This window comes from Babylonia areolata, chromosome 11 (genome assembly GCF_041734735.1).
Source record: "Babylonia areolata isolate BAREFJ2019XMU chromosome 11, ASM4173473v1, whole genome shotgun sequence".
Classification (NCBI taxonomy): domain Eukaryota; kingdom Metazoa; phylum Mollusca; class Gastropoda; order Neogastropoda; family Buccinidae; genus Babylonia; species Babylonia areolata.
The window spans coordinates 40,187,026-40,203,696 of record NC_134886.1 but is presented as its reverse complement, the minus strand read 5'-3'; the positions used below and the strand labels follow the sequence as shown (position 1 = coordinate 40,203,696).

The 16,671-nt window shown below is 42.4% G+C and overlaps 1 protein-coding gene across 1 annotated transcript in view; it reads right to left on the bottom strand.

Moving 5' to 3' along the window:
- LOC143287407 (tyrosine-protein phosphatase non-receptor type 11-like) overlaps positions 1 to 16,671 on the bottom strand; it is a 56,225-nt gene that overhangs the window by 32,507 nt on the left and 7,047 nt on the right. The window contains exons 2-6 of the mRNA XM_076595384.1: positions 15,683 to 15,805; positions 4,696 to 4,884; positions 3,231 to 3,393; positions 2,147 to 2,263; positions 558 to 695 (exon numbers count right to left, since the gene is read on the bottom strand). Of these exons, the coding sequence (XP_076451499.1) occupies positions 558 to 695; positions 2,147 to 2,263; positions 3,231 to 3,393; positions 4,696 to 4,884; positions 15,683 to 15,805 (730 nt within the window). The remainder of the gene's footprint in view (positions 1 to 557; positions 696 to 2,146; positions 2,264 to 3,230; positions 3,394 to 4,695; positions 4,885 to 15,682; positions 15,806 to 16,671) is intronic.

Here is a 16,671-nt window from a genome sequence, read left to right as displayed (position 1 = left end):
AGTACTACTTTGTGTGTACACTTCAACAGTGTTACTGAACAAAAAAGTATTTCAATTTGTATTATTCTATTGTACTGTTCTTGCTCTTTTTTGTCATAACAGACTCTCTGTGTGAAATTTGAGCTGCTCTCCCCAGGAAGAGTGTGTCGCTACACTGACAGCGCCACCCCTTTTTGTTGTTGTTGTTGTTGTTGTTGTTGTTGTTGGGTATTGTTTCAGCCTGCAATTTTATTTGTTTTCCTATCAAAGTGGATTTTTTTGACAACCCTTTCGCTGCCGTGTGTTGTTTTACATGCGCTAATTGCCTGCTGCACATGGGACCTTGGTTTATCATCTCATCCGAATGACTAGCGTCCAGACCACCACTCATTAGAGGGGGAGAAAATACTGGCGACTGTGGTAATCGAACCAGTGCTCTCAGATTATCTCACTTTCTAGGTGGACACATTACCTCCAGGTCTTACTCTAACACATCTGGGAAGGAAAAGAAAGAAAAGAAAACAAACAAAAACAAAACAAAACAAAACAAAAAAAAAAAAAAAAAAAAAGACAGTGACCTCAAACTCATCGGAGAAGCCCAGTTTGCCAGGTTTCATGGAGAACTCGTCGGCATCTTCGTCAGCCACCTCCCGCACTTCCAGCTGTTTGATGCGGGCGCTGATATGGGATGCCGTGACGCGCGTGGCATTGAATGGCTGGGGGACAGACCATCACACATCGCCCAGGTCAACAGAGCATGATCTACTGCTGACCTGCTTAGTGCTGCAAACTCTCTCAGTGTGTGTATGCACACACACACAGGGGATCAAATTAACACTTTTGAACCATGATTTATCTGCATTCACACGCAGAGATCAACTCTGTGTGTGTGTTAACAATTTGTGCCCTGATTTATCTGAAAATACATACAGATCAAATATGTATGTCAACACTTTGTACCCTGATTTATCTGTGTACCCACACAGAAGATCAAATATGTGTGTTAACACTTTGTACCCTAGTTTATCTGTGTACCCACACAGAAGATCAAATATGTGTGTTAACACTTTGTACCCTGGTTTATCTGTGTACCCACACAGAAGATCAAATATGTGTGTTAACACTTTGTACCCTGATTTATCTGTGTACCCACACAGAAGATCAAATATGTGTGTTAACACTTTGTACCCTGATTTATCTGTGACACTCGGCTGTTTTCTTTGGACTGAGTACAGCTATCTGCATACTGTAACAGGCATGCTCAGTTTCACTTTCTCAGTCAGTTTTATTCTCACCCCCTGCTTTTGTTGCCTCTTCTTCTTCTTCTTCTGTGTTCACTCGTATGCACACGAGTGGGCTTTTACGTGTATGACCGTTTTTACCCCGCCATGTAGGCAGCCATACTCCGTTTTTGGGGGTGTGCATGCTGGGTATTTCTTGTTTCCATAACCCACCAAACGCTGACATGGATTACAGGATCTTTAACATGCGTATTTGATCTTCTGCTTGCATATACACATGAAGGGGGTTCAGGCACTAGCAGGTCTGCACATATGTTGACCTGGGAGATCGTAAAAATCTCCACCCTTTACCCACCAGGCGCCGTCACCGTGATTTGAACGCGGGACCCTCAGATTGACAGTCCAACGCTTTAACCACTCGGCTATTGCGCCCGTCAACTTTTGTTGCCAAACTCTGTGATCCATGAACTTTGACTGCCATTGCTGACGGTGCGCTGATAATTCAGGTGTCAAGTTCTATGTAATATTCTATGTTTATGTTTTCTGTTTTTCATTTGATTAGTTTGTTTATTAGAAATACCTTTAAGGGACAAGTTGCTGGTGTATTGTACATGGAACACAATTGCCAAATGAGTCATAAGCTGACATTTTGTTACATTGTTGTGGTGTGAAGACCTGAACTGCTCATGTGATGATGATGTTCAAGAGAAAATATAGAAATATAACATATAACCTTCTATGGAAAGGGGGCTGGGGGTGGGGGGAGAGAAAAGAAAAAGAAAACCTGTTTCACACATTTGAGTTACATCTCCATTATGTATAAAAATTATACATGCATATGTGTTGTTGTTTTTCTTGTACAGTAATACACGTTTCATAGCATGCAGGCCTCACACCAAAAAACACAGAGATTACTTTGCACTCACATGTTTGAGGTGGATCACAGAACCCATGGCATCCTCTATGGGGTGTTGCTTGTAGTTATCAACCAGCTCCACTAACGACGCAAACTCTTTTTCCCCTCCCAAACTCAGTTTGCCATCCTGGAAACAAACGAACAAACAGTTTTTTTTGGGTTTTTTTTCGTTTTGTTGTTGTAGTTTTTGTTTTTGTTTTTATAAACCACAGTTTTTCAGTTTTCAATACCTTTCTCCCTGATACAGACCTTCTCACCTGTACACACACACACACACACACACACACAAACATACACACACACAAACATACACACACATAGATACACACACACACACACACACACACACACGCACACACATACACACTCTCTCTCTCTCTCTCTCTCTCTCTCTCTCTCTCTCTCTCCCCTCACACATACTAATCATTTACGTGTTTGTTACCCTTCTGATGTTCATGACAAGACATAAACCCCGGTCCACTCCAGACACACAAACTCAATCACACATACAACAAATCAGAAAGAAGACAAACTGTATTGTATTGTATTGTATTGTATTGTATTGTATTACTCTTTTTTGTCACAACATATTTCTCTGTGTGAAATTCAGGCTGCTCTCCCCAGGGACAGTGCGTTGCTACACTGAGAGCACCACCCTTTTTTTTTCTTTTTTTTTTCTTCTGCCTGCAGTTTTATTTGTTTTTCTATCCAAATGGATTTTTCTACAGAATTTTGCCAGGGACAACCCTTTTGTTGCCGTGGGTTCTTTTACAAGCGCTAAGTGCATGCTGCACAAGGGACCTTGATTTATCGTCTCATCCGAATGACTGGCGTCCAGACAACGACACAAAGTCTAGCGGAGGGGAAGAAAATACTGGTGACTGTACTGTGATTCGAACCAGTCCGCTCAGATTCACTCGCTTCCTAAGCGGACGCGTTACCTCTAGGCCATCACTCCACACGGGGTATACATGTGAACAGTCACACCCCCCCCCCCCCACCCCACCCCCCAACTTCCCCACTGCTCCCCCTCTCCATCTCTCTCCTACCCACCCTTCAAGACTGTGTCACACACACACGCGTGATGAACTCACCTTACAGACAATCTTGATGTGGAACACCCTGTCCTCGTCTCGCGCCGACAGCACAAAGTCTCCCGGTTTGCTCTGACTCTCCCGAACCAGGTAGCTGTGGTCCTTTCCCTTCTCCATCAGGGCCTGCTCTGCCTCCTTGCCTGAGAGATAGCCATGAAACCATCTGCAAAAAAAAAAAGCACTTATTTATTAGAGGTGTTTTTGTTTTGTTTTTGTGTTTTGTTTATTTGCAGCTGCTGGTTCTTTTTGGGGGGGCTGAGTGGGTAGGTGGAAGTGTGGGTGGGGGTGTTGTGGATGGCTGGATCGGGAGGGTTGAGAGGTGGGGGAAAAAAAAAAAAGTAAAAACAATTTATACAGAGTATCAGAATGCTGCAAAAAAAACAAAAGAAAAATAAATCAAAAACAACAACAACAACAAACCCCCCCCCCCCACCCCCCAAAAAAGAATACACAACAAAACACACCACACACACACACACACACACACACACACACACACACACACACACACACACACACACACACACACACACACACACAAAGCATGGCATTATATATAAAGAAGCAGTGAAAGAACAAAATGTCAGTCTAGATTATAAAAGCAATGTGTACACCTGTAGGGTTGGAAGAAGAATGGGGTGGAGTGGTTAAGAACCCAGTACAGTGATTCTTGAGGGTCTGGGTTTGATTCTGACTCTCGGTCTTTCTCCTAAGTTTGACAGGAAAATCAAACTGAGCATCTGGTCATTTGGATGAGACTATAATCAGAAGTCCCGTGTGCAGCATGCACTTGTCAAACTAGAAAAGGTACCCATGACAACATGTGTCATCCAATAACAAAATCATGTAGATGAAACCCACTATATATATTTTTTTTTTTGTAGTTTTGTATTTCTTTTTATAACAACAGACTTCTCTGTGTGAAATTCGGGCTGCTCTCCCCAGGGAGAGCGTTTCACTACACTACAATGCCACCCATTTTTTTTTTTTTTTTTTCCTGCAAGCAGTTTTATTTGTTTTTCCTATCGAAGTGGACTTTTTCTACAGAATTTTGCCAGGAACAACCCTTTTGTTGCCGTGGGTTCTTTTAAGTGCACTGAGTGCATGCTACACATGTGACCTCGGTTTATCGTCTCATCCGAATGACTAGTGTCCAGACCACCACTCAAAGTCTAGTGGAGGGGGAGAAAATATCGGCGGCTGAGCCATGATTCGAACCAGCGCGCTCAAATTCTCTTGCTACCTAGGCAGATGCGTTACCTCTAGGCCATCACTCCACAAAATTCAATTTTTTGTTGTTGTATTTTTGTATATGCACACACGCACACACACACACACACACACACACACACACACACACACACAACCCTTCCACCATCCTCACTCACTCCCTCCCTCTGATCTGACCACAACCACAACCACAACAACAACAACAACATCGACGATCCGCTGACTACTGTCAGACCTCTCTGCGGTGGGGTCCACGGTGGTGAGAGGGTACTTGAGTTTGATGATGTTCCCTGTGACAGTGAGCGTGCCTTTGTCCTCCAAGTAGTACTGCACCAGCTCAGCCAGAGTGGCGAACACCTCCCCACCAAACAGGTCAAAGCCATCCCCCGTGTTCTGGATCTTGATGTGGACCAGCTTTTCCCATCTGTTGAAGGACAGCACAGAGACACGCACACAAGTCTTGTCATTATCCAGTATTGTACAGAAATCATAAGCCGTAAGTAGTAGTAGGAGGAGGAGGAGGAAGAAGAAGAGGAGGAGGAAAAGGAGAGCAAGAAGAAGGTGCTGAAACAGGGAGTACCACAAGGTGGAGTCCTTTCGCCAACGCTGTTCCTCATCTTCACAGATGACATCGTCAGAGAACTGCCAAGAGGGGTCAGAGGGGCAATCTACACAGATGACCTGGTACTCTGGTGCTCTGAAGAGAACACCACTACAGCACAGGTACGCCTCCAGACTGCGCTCAACAAGATCAGCAACTGGACCAAGGAATGGCTTGTCTCTGTCAATTCAAGCAAAACAACCTACACAGTGTTCAGCCTATCCAGCAAGAAGCAAGAGGCGAAACTGACACTGAACAACCAAAGGCTTGCAGAGGAACCCACACCTATCTACCTGGGAGTGACCTTTGACCGCAGGCTCACTTGGAAACAGCAGATCACCAGGTGCTGTAGCAGGGCCAAGCTGAGACTGGCGATCATGAAGAAACTTGCAGGGACAGACTGGGGGGCTGATGGACGTATCCTAAAGAGACTCTATACAGGGAGAGTCCGACCTGTAGTTGAGTACAGGACATCAACATGGGCATCAGCTGCAAAGTCAGAGGCAGGTGTTCCCAACAGTCGTCACCAGCATTCCTGTAGTGGAGAAGAGAGGAACACAGTCAGACACCCAAACGAAGGCCCTGGCCATGGAGTACATCCGCAACCAGTACCCCCAGGAAGACTGGACCCATGTCTTTACAGATGGCTCCGCCACAGAAGCAACGAGGGATGGTGAAGCTGTAATCTTCCTCCGATACAAAGACAGAGACGAAGAAATTGCAATCCCAACAGGAAGATACTCCACCAACTTCCGAGCTGAGCGAGAAGCCCTCTGTGAGGCAGCCACAACAGTCTCACAGAACTCCACACGAACAGGGCAGGTGGTGGTGTTCTCAGACGCTCTCTCCATGCTCCAAGTCCTCAAAAACTCCCGCTGCAAAGAACAGAACCATCTCACTTCAGCCCTTGTTGCCCTGAGTGCCAGAGTGGAGAAAGTGGTGATACAATGGGTACCAGCACACTGTGGCATCAGAGACAACGAAAAAGCGGACATTCTGGCAAAAGACGGTGCACAGAAAGAGCAGGCCAACAAACTGGTGTCATACGATGAAATCAAGACAATCATCAAGGCACAGCAAGGAATAAAGTGGCACCTCCAGCACCCCAAATATAACCCAGAAGATAGATACCATTTGCTAGAACGACGGGAACAGGTCAAGATCTTCCGCCTGAGGACTGGACACAACCGCCTGCTCCACCAGAAGCACACAAAATTTGGCATTGGACAGAGTGGAGAGTGCCCTTGTGGTGAGGGACCAATGACAACCGACCACATCCTTCAAGACTGTAGGACATATGCAGCATCCAAGTGGAAGTACTGGCCAACACCGACAGCAGTGGAAGCCAAACTGTACGGCACCCTGGAGGAGCTGTGACGGACGGCAGCCTTCATCGAGGACACCGGGCTCCTCATCTAATGGGAGGTGGACGAGGAAGAAGAAGAAGCTGTAAGTAGTAGTAGGAGGAGGAGGAGGAAGAAGAGGAGGAGGAAAAGGAGGAGCAGGGCAATGATACTAGTCAGTAGTCTGTCATTATCCATTATTGTACAGAAATACTGTACAGAAATCAGAGGCCATAAGTAGGAAGAGGCGGAAGAGCAGGAGGAAAAAGAGAAGAAGGAAAAGGGTGATACTATGATACTAGTCTGTCATCATAAACCCATTACTTTACAGAAATCAAAAGCCGTGAGTAGGAGGAGGAGGAGGAGAAAGAAAAGGAGAAAAGGAGGAGGAGGAGGAAGAGAAGGAGGGTGGCACAATGATACTAGTCTGTCATTATCCATTATTGTACAGAAATCATAAGCCATAAGTAGGAGGAGGAGGAGGAAGAAGGGGAGTGTGGAAAAATAATACTATTCTGTTATTATCAACGTTGTACAGAAATTATAAGCCATTAGGAGGAGGAGGAGGAGAAGGAGAAAAAGGTGGAGGAGGAAAAGGAGGAGGGTGGCATAATGATGCTATTCTGTCATTATTGGTCGGGAGAGGGGTACTGGGGGTGTGGGGGGATGGTAATGTATCTCCCTCCGGTTCAACAGCAAAGCTGCCAACCCCATTCCCCACTTACACACACATACAAAATCCAATAATTACTGTTACATCATTGTTAGAGTTCTCTGCATGTATACTGTGTGTGTGTGTATGCCTGTGTCAGTGTGTGTAAAAGAGTTAACTGGATCATAATAAAGATACATTTTTTTTTTTTTTTTTAAATAATAAACACACTAGGCGCAATAGACCACTAGAGAGTTCCATGTTTATATGACTTAGAGATGTGCATCACATGATCTGTGTTCTCGAAGTTGATTGGCTCTCCAAAATTTCAAGCAACGACGCGATCGAGAGAGGAAGAAAGTGCTAAACAGAAGGCTTCTTTCTTCGACTTTTTGCTTCATTTTTTGTTCTTTTTTATTGTGGATATATTGTACAGTTTGGTTTAGCAATGGAGGCTATCAACTGAAGAAAAGGAGGACAGCACATATGTTTGCTGCTTTTGCTTGTGTTGATCGCCTTTGGCATTGTTTGCGATTTCGAGTTTAATAATAATAATAATAATAATAATAATGGTACTTATATAGCACTGAATCTTGTGCATAGACAAATCTAAGCGCTTTCGCACCAGTCATTCTCACACATGCATAACTCTAAAACTGGAGAAACTAAAGACAAGGAAGAGGCAGGGAAGGGAGGCTATTTTGGGAAGAGGTGGGTTTTAAGGCCAGACTTGAAAGAGCTGAGAGTGGAGACTTGACAAAGCGAAAGAGGAAGTTCATTCCAATTGCAAGGTCCAGAGACAGAGGAAGAACGGCGGCCAACAGTCGAGAGTTTGAATCTGGGTATGCGTAAGTGGAGTGGATCCGAAGCTGATCGTAGTGAGCGAGATGGAGTGTAGAGGTGAAGGCAGCCACAGAGATAGGAAGGGGCTGATTTGTGAATACATTTGTAGCACAGAGTGCTGATCTTGTACTTTATTCGGTGTGAGACAGGGAGCCAGTGGAGATGTTGCAAAAGAGGAGTGGTGTGCTCAGATCTTTTCTTTCTGAGGATGAGTCGGGCAGCAGAATTTTGTATGCGCTGAAGGGACTGAATGGATGAAGCAGGCAAACCAGACAATAGAGAGTCACAGTAGTCAAGTTCGATACACATGCGCAAGATCCAAGATGGCCGTGGAACTCTCCAGCAGTCTACTGTGAACTGAAAGAAAAAGCAGCCACATGTGAATAATGATAAGACAAAATGATTTAAATAAATAAATAATTAAAAAAAAAAAAAAAAAAAAAAAAATTAAAAAAATCCTAAGTGCCAGACATTGAGTCTGACTGCAAAAGAAAGCGTTTAATCCATAGTATGTGTCGTCAGGGTTTGAGAACCAACTCTGTACTCTGCACCTCCCCTCCAATCCCACCCACGATGATCATCCCCTTAAGATTTGCCTGCATGTGTGTGCACCTACACACACAACATGCTCCAGACTGTCTATTACTATATACCATTCATGAACCTGGTGCAAATCATTGCTCCAGTGTCAATGTGTCAATGTGTTGTTGCTGTAAATCTGTTGTCTGCATGTAAGACGTTGCACACACACACACACACACACACACACACACACAGACACACACACACACACACACACACACACACACACACACACACACACACACTGCTCCAGTGTATCTGTTATCATTATTTCATAATCATGTGCCTCTGCACCAGCTCATAGCTCCAGTGTCAATGTGTTGTTGCTGTAAATCTGTTGTCTGCATGTAAGATGTTGCACACACACACATAGACAGACAGACAGACAGACAGACAGACAGACAGACACACACACACACACACACACACACACACACACACACACACACACACACACACACACACACACACTGCTCCAGTATATCTGTTATCACTATTTCATAATCATATGCCTCTGCACCAGCTCATAGCTCCAGTGTCAAGGTGTTGTTGCTGTAAATCTGTTGTCTGCATGTAAGATGTTGCACACACACACACATAGACAGACAGACAGACACACACACACACACACACACACACACACACACACACACACACACACACACTGCTCCAGTGTATCTGTTATCATTATTTCATAATCATGTGCCTCTGCACCAGCCCATAGCTCCAGCGTCAACATGCCTGGTCATAATGCAAACTGTTCTTTCTCATGACATTCTGACGTCAATGCATGGCCTTTTATTTTTTGTTTGTTTGTTTGTTTGTTTTTTTGGGTGTGTTTTTTTACAAATAATTTCCCCTTTGTATTGGCTATCGACTCGGGAGTTGTCTGTCTGTGTACAGGGAAGTACTGATCAGAGGTTCTGATAATACAGAGGCACTAGGCCCTGGAACTGAGCTGTTCTTTTTGTCCTTGCTTCTCTCTCTCTCTCTCTCTCTCTCTCTCTCTCTCTCTCTCTCTCTCTCTGTGTGTGTGTGTGTGTGTGTGTGTGTGTGTGTGTGTGTGTGTGTGTGTGTGTGTGTGTACCTGTTGGTCTGTCTGTCTCTCCCTCTGCTTTTGTGTTGTTCACAGTAAAGACAGCTTGTGAACTTTATGATGCAGAGCTTTCGTATACTGCTTGCAAGCCATGGGCCTAGAAAGAAAGAAAGAAAGAAAGAAAGAAATAACAGAAGAAAGAAAGAAAGAAAAACGAAAGAAGGAAAATGTGGTGGTAAGTTCCAACATGCTGACCAAAATAAATAATTGTATGCACACTGAAGTGAGGAAAGTTTGATCTGTCTATTCAAAGTCAACACGTTTGTTCAATATTCCCTCTCAAACCAGGAACTTCAACACCCCTTCCATAGTACGTGTGTGTGTGTGTGTGTGTGTGTGTGTGTGTGTGCAAGAGAGAGAACGAGAGAGAGAGAGTGTGTGTGTGTAAACATTTTGCATAATTAATTTTGTTTTAAAGGATCAAGTTGACAATGACTTATTCTGTTTTCCGAGGTCCACTAACTGGAATAATTCTGACCTTTTTTTTTTTTCTTTATCAGCCCTTTAATAGTGCTGCTACAGATTTGATAACGTCTGGGATTCAATTTTCTATTTGCCAGTCAAGGCCAAGGTATTTGTGTGCATGTGTCACACACACACACACACACACACACACACACACACACACACACACACACACACACACACAGAGAGAGAGAAAATACACATACAGAGGAAATCTTCCTCCCTCTGCCCTCCTGACATTTCTGCAATACCGTTTTCTGTGTCTCTGTGTGTGTTCGTTCGTTCTTTTGCTTAACGTCTATCCACATTTGTGATATTAGACGAAAATCTATCATCTCCCCCACCCCACCCATGCCTTAAATCATAAAAACTTTCCCTGTTCCTCTCTCCTCAATTATCTTTTTTTTTTCTTTTTTTTTTTTTTTAAGAGAAAAAAAAAAAATCAAATAAAACAAGACAACTAGTCAACCAGTAGAATTACAACAAAGAGCCAACTGGGCTCCAAATTAAACTCTTTCAAACACATGTTGAGTGTGTGTGTGTGTGTGTGTGTGTGTGTGTGTACCTGTTGGTCTGTCTGTCTCTCCCTCTGCTTTTGTGTTGTTCACAGTAAAGACAGCTTGTGAACTTTATGATGCAGAGCTTTCGTATACTGCTTGCAAGCCATGGGCCTAGAAAGAAAGAAAGAAAGAAATAACAGAAGAAAGAAAGAAAGAAAAAAGAAAGAAGGAAAATGTGGTGGTAAGTTCCAACATGCTGACCAAAATAAATAATTGTATGCACACTGAAATGAGGAAAGTTTGATCTGTCTATTCAAAGTCAACACGTTTGTTCAATATTCCCTCTCAAACCAGGAACTTCAACACCCCTTCCATAGTACGTGTGTGTGTGTGTGTGTGTGTGTGTGTGTGTGTGTGAAAGAGAGAGAAAGAGAGAGAGAGTGTGTGTGTGTAAACATTTTGCATAATTAATTTTGTTTTAAAGGATCAAGTTGACAATGACTTATTCTGTTTTCCAAGGTCCACTAACTGGAACAATTCTGACCTTTTTTTTTTCTTTATCAGCCCTTTAATAGTGCTGCTACAGATTTGATAATGTCTGGGGTTCAATTTTCTATCTGGCAGTCAAGGCCAAGGTATTTGTGTGCATGTGTCACACACACACACACACACACACACACACACACACACACACACACACACAGAGAGAAAATACACATACAGAGGAAGTCTTCCTCCCTCTGCCCTCCTGACATTTCTGCAATACCGTTTTCTGTGTCTCTGTGTGTGTTCGTTCGTTCTTTTGCTTAACGTCTATCCACATTTGTGATATTAGACGAAAATCTATCATCTCCCCCACCCCACCCATGCCTTAAATCATAAAAACTTTCCCTGTTCCTCTCTCCTCAATTATCTTTTTTTTTTCTTTTTCTTTTTTTTTAAGAGAAAAAAAAAAAATCAAATAAAACAAGACAACTAGTCAACCAGTAGAATTACAACAAAGAGCCAACTGGGCTCCAAATTAAACTCTTTCAAACACATGTTGATTGTGTGTGTGTGTGTGTGTGTGTGTGTGTGTGTGTGTGTGTGTGTGTGTGTGTGTGTACCTATTGTCTGTCTGTCTCTCCCTCTGCTTTTGTGTTGTTCACAGTAAAGACAGCTTGTGAACTTTATGATGCAGAGCTTTCGTATACTGCTTGCAAGCCATGGGCCTAGAAAGAAAGAAAGAAAGAAAGAAATAACAGAAGAAAGAAAGAAAGGAAAACGAAAGAAGGAAAATGTGGTGGTAAGTTCCAACATGCTGACCAAAATAAATAATTGTATGCACACTGAAATGAGGAAAGTTTGATCTGTCTATTCAAAGTCAACACGTTGGTTCAATATTCCCTCTCAAACCAGGAACTTCAACACCCCTTCCATAGTACGTGTGTGTGTGTGTGTGTGTGTGTGTGAAAGAGAGAGAAAGAGAGAGAGTGTGTCACACACACACACACACACACACACACACACACACACACACACACACACACACACACACACACACATACACACACAGAGAGAAAACACACATACAGAGGAAGTCTTCCTCCCTCTGCCCTCCTGACATTTCTGCAATACCGTTTTCTCTGTGTGTGTGTGTGTGTGTGTGTGTCCGTTCATTCTTTTGCTTAATGTCTATCCACATTTGTGATATTAGACGAAAATCTATCATCTCCCCCACCCCACCCATGCCTTAAATCATAAAAACTTTCCCTGTTCCTCTCTCCTCAATTATCTTTTTTTTTTCTTTTCTTTTTTTTTAAGAGAGAGAGAGAGAGAGAGAGAGAGAGAGAGAGAGAGAGAGAAAAAACAAGACAACTAGTCAACCAGTAGAATTACAACAAAGAGCCAACTGGGCTCCAAAATTAAACTCTTTCAAACACATGTTGATTATGTGTGTGTGTGTGTGTGTGTGTGTGTGTGTGTGTGTGTGTGATATCTGCAATTTGTAGTATTGTCTTGGAGTATAGATACACACACACACACACACACACACACACATATGTGTGTGAGTGTGTGTGTGTGTGTGTGTGTGTGTGTGTGTGTGTGTGTGTGTGTGTGTGTGTGTGTGTTCATGTGCAGAGCTATGTTATTATGCACTACTGTACATGTATTGTTTCATCTGAGGCGCACGGAGTCCATTATGATTATATGGGGAGTCTGCCCCATGTGAGTATTATCTTTGATAATAATAACAATTATTATCATTATTATTTTCATTATTACTATTATCATTATCACTATCATCATTATCATTATCAAATAGATAAATACATATTATATGTATATATATATATATATATAGAGAGAGAGAGAGAGAGAGAGAGAGAGAGAGAGAGAGAGAGAGAGAGAATATGGGACTTGACCCCAGGGACATTCGCTTCCTAACTGGTCAGTCACATTGCCACTGGGCCACTGCTTCCTGTGATGAGGGGTGACGGTGACGTGTCAAAAATGACAGCAAACTGGGCCCAAGGAAAACCCAAGGGAGAACAGAGAGATCAGTTTCAGTTTCAGTCTCTGCCTTCGACCACCACCATATATATATGACACACCATGTATATTATATATATATATATATATATATATATATATATATATATATATATATATATATATTTGTGTGTGTGTGTGTGTGTGTGTGTGTGTGTGTGTGTGTGTGTGTAACCAAGCACTCTGCTTGGTTCAAAAACTGTTTCACACACAAGCTACATCAAACGACGTTTTCGCAACAAACGGCTGGCCTTCAACAGCTCACGCAGAATGTGTGATGCCATTCCCCGTTTGAATGCAAAGCCCATTCTCAACCTATTCTCTAAACACCTATTAAATCAAGTCTCTGTATCATTCACTGTAATATTATATTTGCTGTTCTTATGCACATGCTTAAATCAGTCAGAAGCATACTTGGTTTCAGTTTAATCGTTTGTCAGTCTAAAGATTTCAACTGACGCTAAGCCGCTTACATCATTTTGTCCTTCTCGCCAGACAGCCTACTCCTCGACCAGCGTTGCAGTATGCTATTGGCTGAGCTGGAATCTGTGTTTCTGCTCCACTGTATTTAATTAATATCTCGTTTGTCGGATCAGTAAACTGCAAGTATTATATACTGGTAGAATCATCACAATTCCATCTTTAAATCTATTCCATTTATGTTTGCCTATGTTAAACTGATTTGACATAGTTTGTAATTTTCCGTGATGAGCTCGTTAAAACTGACCCTGTTCAGGTGACTTAAATTAAGATTATAAATTCACCTCCCTTTAAATCTGACCAGAGGCGCTCTCTCTCTTGCTGCATCGCAAGCAGTGTGTGAGTGTGTGTCGTGTGTGTTCAAACAACGACTGGCATCTCGCTACATATCACTTCTTCTCATCTGACAACTATTGTAAATAAAACAATAGAAAAACCCATTTGTGACTGGCCTCTATATGTTCCTGGTCTGTGCATGGGAATTTTTGTCTATCCTTTAATACATACAATCAATCATTAGTTAGTTCTTTTGTACCGTCCCCTATTAGAACCACTCAGTTCAGTACATGGCTACATTATATATATATATATATATATATATATATATATATATATATATATATATATATATATATACACACACATCCATATATATGTAGCTGTATGTGTGTGTGTGTGTGTGTGTGTGTGTGTGTGTGTATTCCTTTCCAGTTTTCAGTTTTGTGTACTTTTTTGTTGTTGTTGTTGTTGTTTTTCAGAACTATAATATAAAAAATCAATATAACTAGGTATATAGGGAACACCTTAAAAGAGAAGAGAAGTGCACAGATACACATGTGCAGGCAGTGTCACAAGCTCAGGAAATGAAGCGCTGTCCTACGCTGCGTGAGGAACAAAGAGACACTGTAGTGAAGCAATACTTCAAACAAAAGAGACACTGTGAAGAATCTCTCAAAATGCTCTTCCTCTGATCTGTATCACTTTGAGTGTGAGCGTGTGTGATCATGTGTGTGTGTGTGTGTGTGTGTGTGTGTGTGTGTGTGTGTTGGGGGAGGGGGGGGGTATGAGAGGGAGTGGGTGGGTGTATAAGAGAGAGAGAGAGGGAGAGAGAGAGAGAGAGAGAGAGTTGGCAAGAACATCCTGCTCTTTCCACATCACTGATCACGCTTCGCCATGGTTTTCCCACATCCCTTTCTTTCCCACCTCTCTCTGATGAGGCGCCAAAGGACCCAGACACTGTGACTGACTCTTCACCCAGTTACTGCTCCACAATGTTCCCTGAATAATTCAATCTCAAAAACAAGAGAGGCAAGGCCTTCAAGACTCACTTGTGATAAATTAAGTCCCCTAGCATTAATTACAGAGTATTTTCCCTTTTTACTCCCTGCACCAAAACGTTTGCAAAATAAATAAAAATTCCATGCTTAGCAAAAGAAGTTCCTGTTTGAACAAAAAATGATAATAATGACTCCTCTTGTTGTTGTGTCAGAATAAGAGGTCAAAGTGCCAAGTTTAGAGAATACAAAAAATATAAATATAACCGTAAATGCAGTTTGCATATAATTAGGCTTCTTTTTTTATTTTTTGTGCCCATCCCAGAGGTGCAATATTGCTTTAAGCAAGATGACTGGAAAGAACTGAATTTTTCCTATTGTTATGCCTAATTTGGTATCAACTGACAAAGTATTTGCAGAGAAAATGTCAATGTTAAAGTTTACCACGGACACACAGACACACACACAGACAACCGAACACCGGGTTAAAACATACTCACTTTGTTTACACAAGTGAGTCAAAAAAAACCTTCCTGTGACGCAGTGTAGAGAAAAAATCACACTGCTGTTAAACAAGCTAGCTGTCTTTCAATTATCCAAGACCTTCATGCCTTTGAACATGTGTCATGTTTGTATGTTTGCATGTGAATCAATCATATACCCACTTCATTTTGTCAGTTTTGAATGCATCCTTGAGCAGGTATGTGCACACATTTGTCTGTCAAGACAGTCATTACTGTGACAGTTCTTCATTAATGTTTTGATGTTGTTGGTTTTTCCTCATCCCACCTCATCCCCCACTTCCCCCATCCACCCCTACCATCACAGGGTGTCATACTTCACAGTTCACTGACCTGACGGAGATGGAGAAGTCATCTTTCGATCTGGTGCTGCGTCTTACCAGGAAGCTCCCGTCTCTGCCCTGCTGCATCAGCAGCTGCTCTGCCTCTTTCCCATTTATGTGGGGGTGGAACCACCTGCAAACATGAGCGCAGTCTGGAAATAGGACAGCGTCTCTCAACTTTTCTAACTGGACTGATCAGTGAAACACCCCCTCTATCTGCCCTTACAGGTGTCACAGCCAATGTTGACGCTGGGGAGGTTGAGTGGTGGTGGCCCAGTGATACACTGCACTCATCTAGGAAGCAGGTGTATTAACTGGTTCGAGTCTAATATGGACTGGGATTTTTTTTTTTTTTTTTTTTTTTTTTTTTACACTCCTATATAAACAGCAACAAAAGGCTAGTCACTGGCAAAATTATGCTTAGAAAATCCACTGTGACAGAAAAACAAAACTACTAGCAGACAAAAAAACGACATGTCAACAACAAAATGTGGTGTTGCATTGGGCCAATGCACTAGAGCTCGCTGGGGAAAGCAGCCCAAACTTCACACAGATAAATCTGCCGTCCCCAATATGTGATACAAGACAATAAACATAATACACTATCACCACATGTAAAAACATGTTCTCCAGTGACCCTAATTAAGTCAGTTTCAGTTTCAGTTTCAGTAGCTCAAGGAGGCGTCACTGCGTTCGGACAAAACCATATACGCTACACCACATCTGCCAAGCAGATGCCTGACCAGCAGCGTAACCCAACGCGCTTAGTCAGGCCTTGAGAAAAAAAAAGGGGGGGGGGGGAATAAATAATAGATAAGCTTACATAAATAAATAAATAATAATTATAATATAGAAAAAGGTAGTAGTAATAATAATAATAATAATTTTAAAAAAAAATTAAGTCAGAACTGCATGAGTTACATTTTTTGTGTCCATTACAAAGGCTGCTACTCTCGCACTGGCTCTAGAGATTCATCACTGCGCTACCGGGGACCCTAT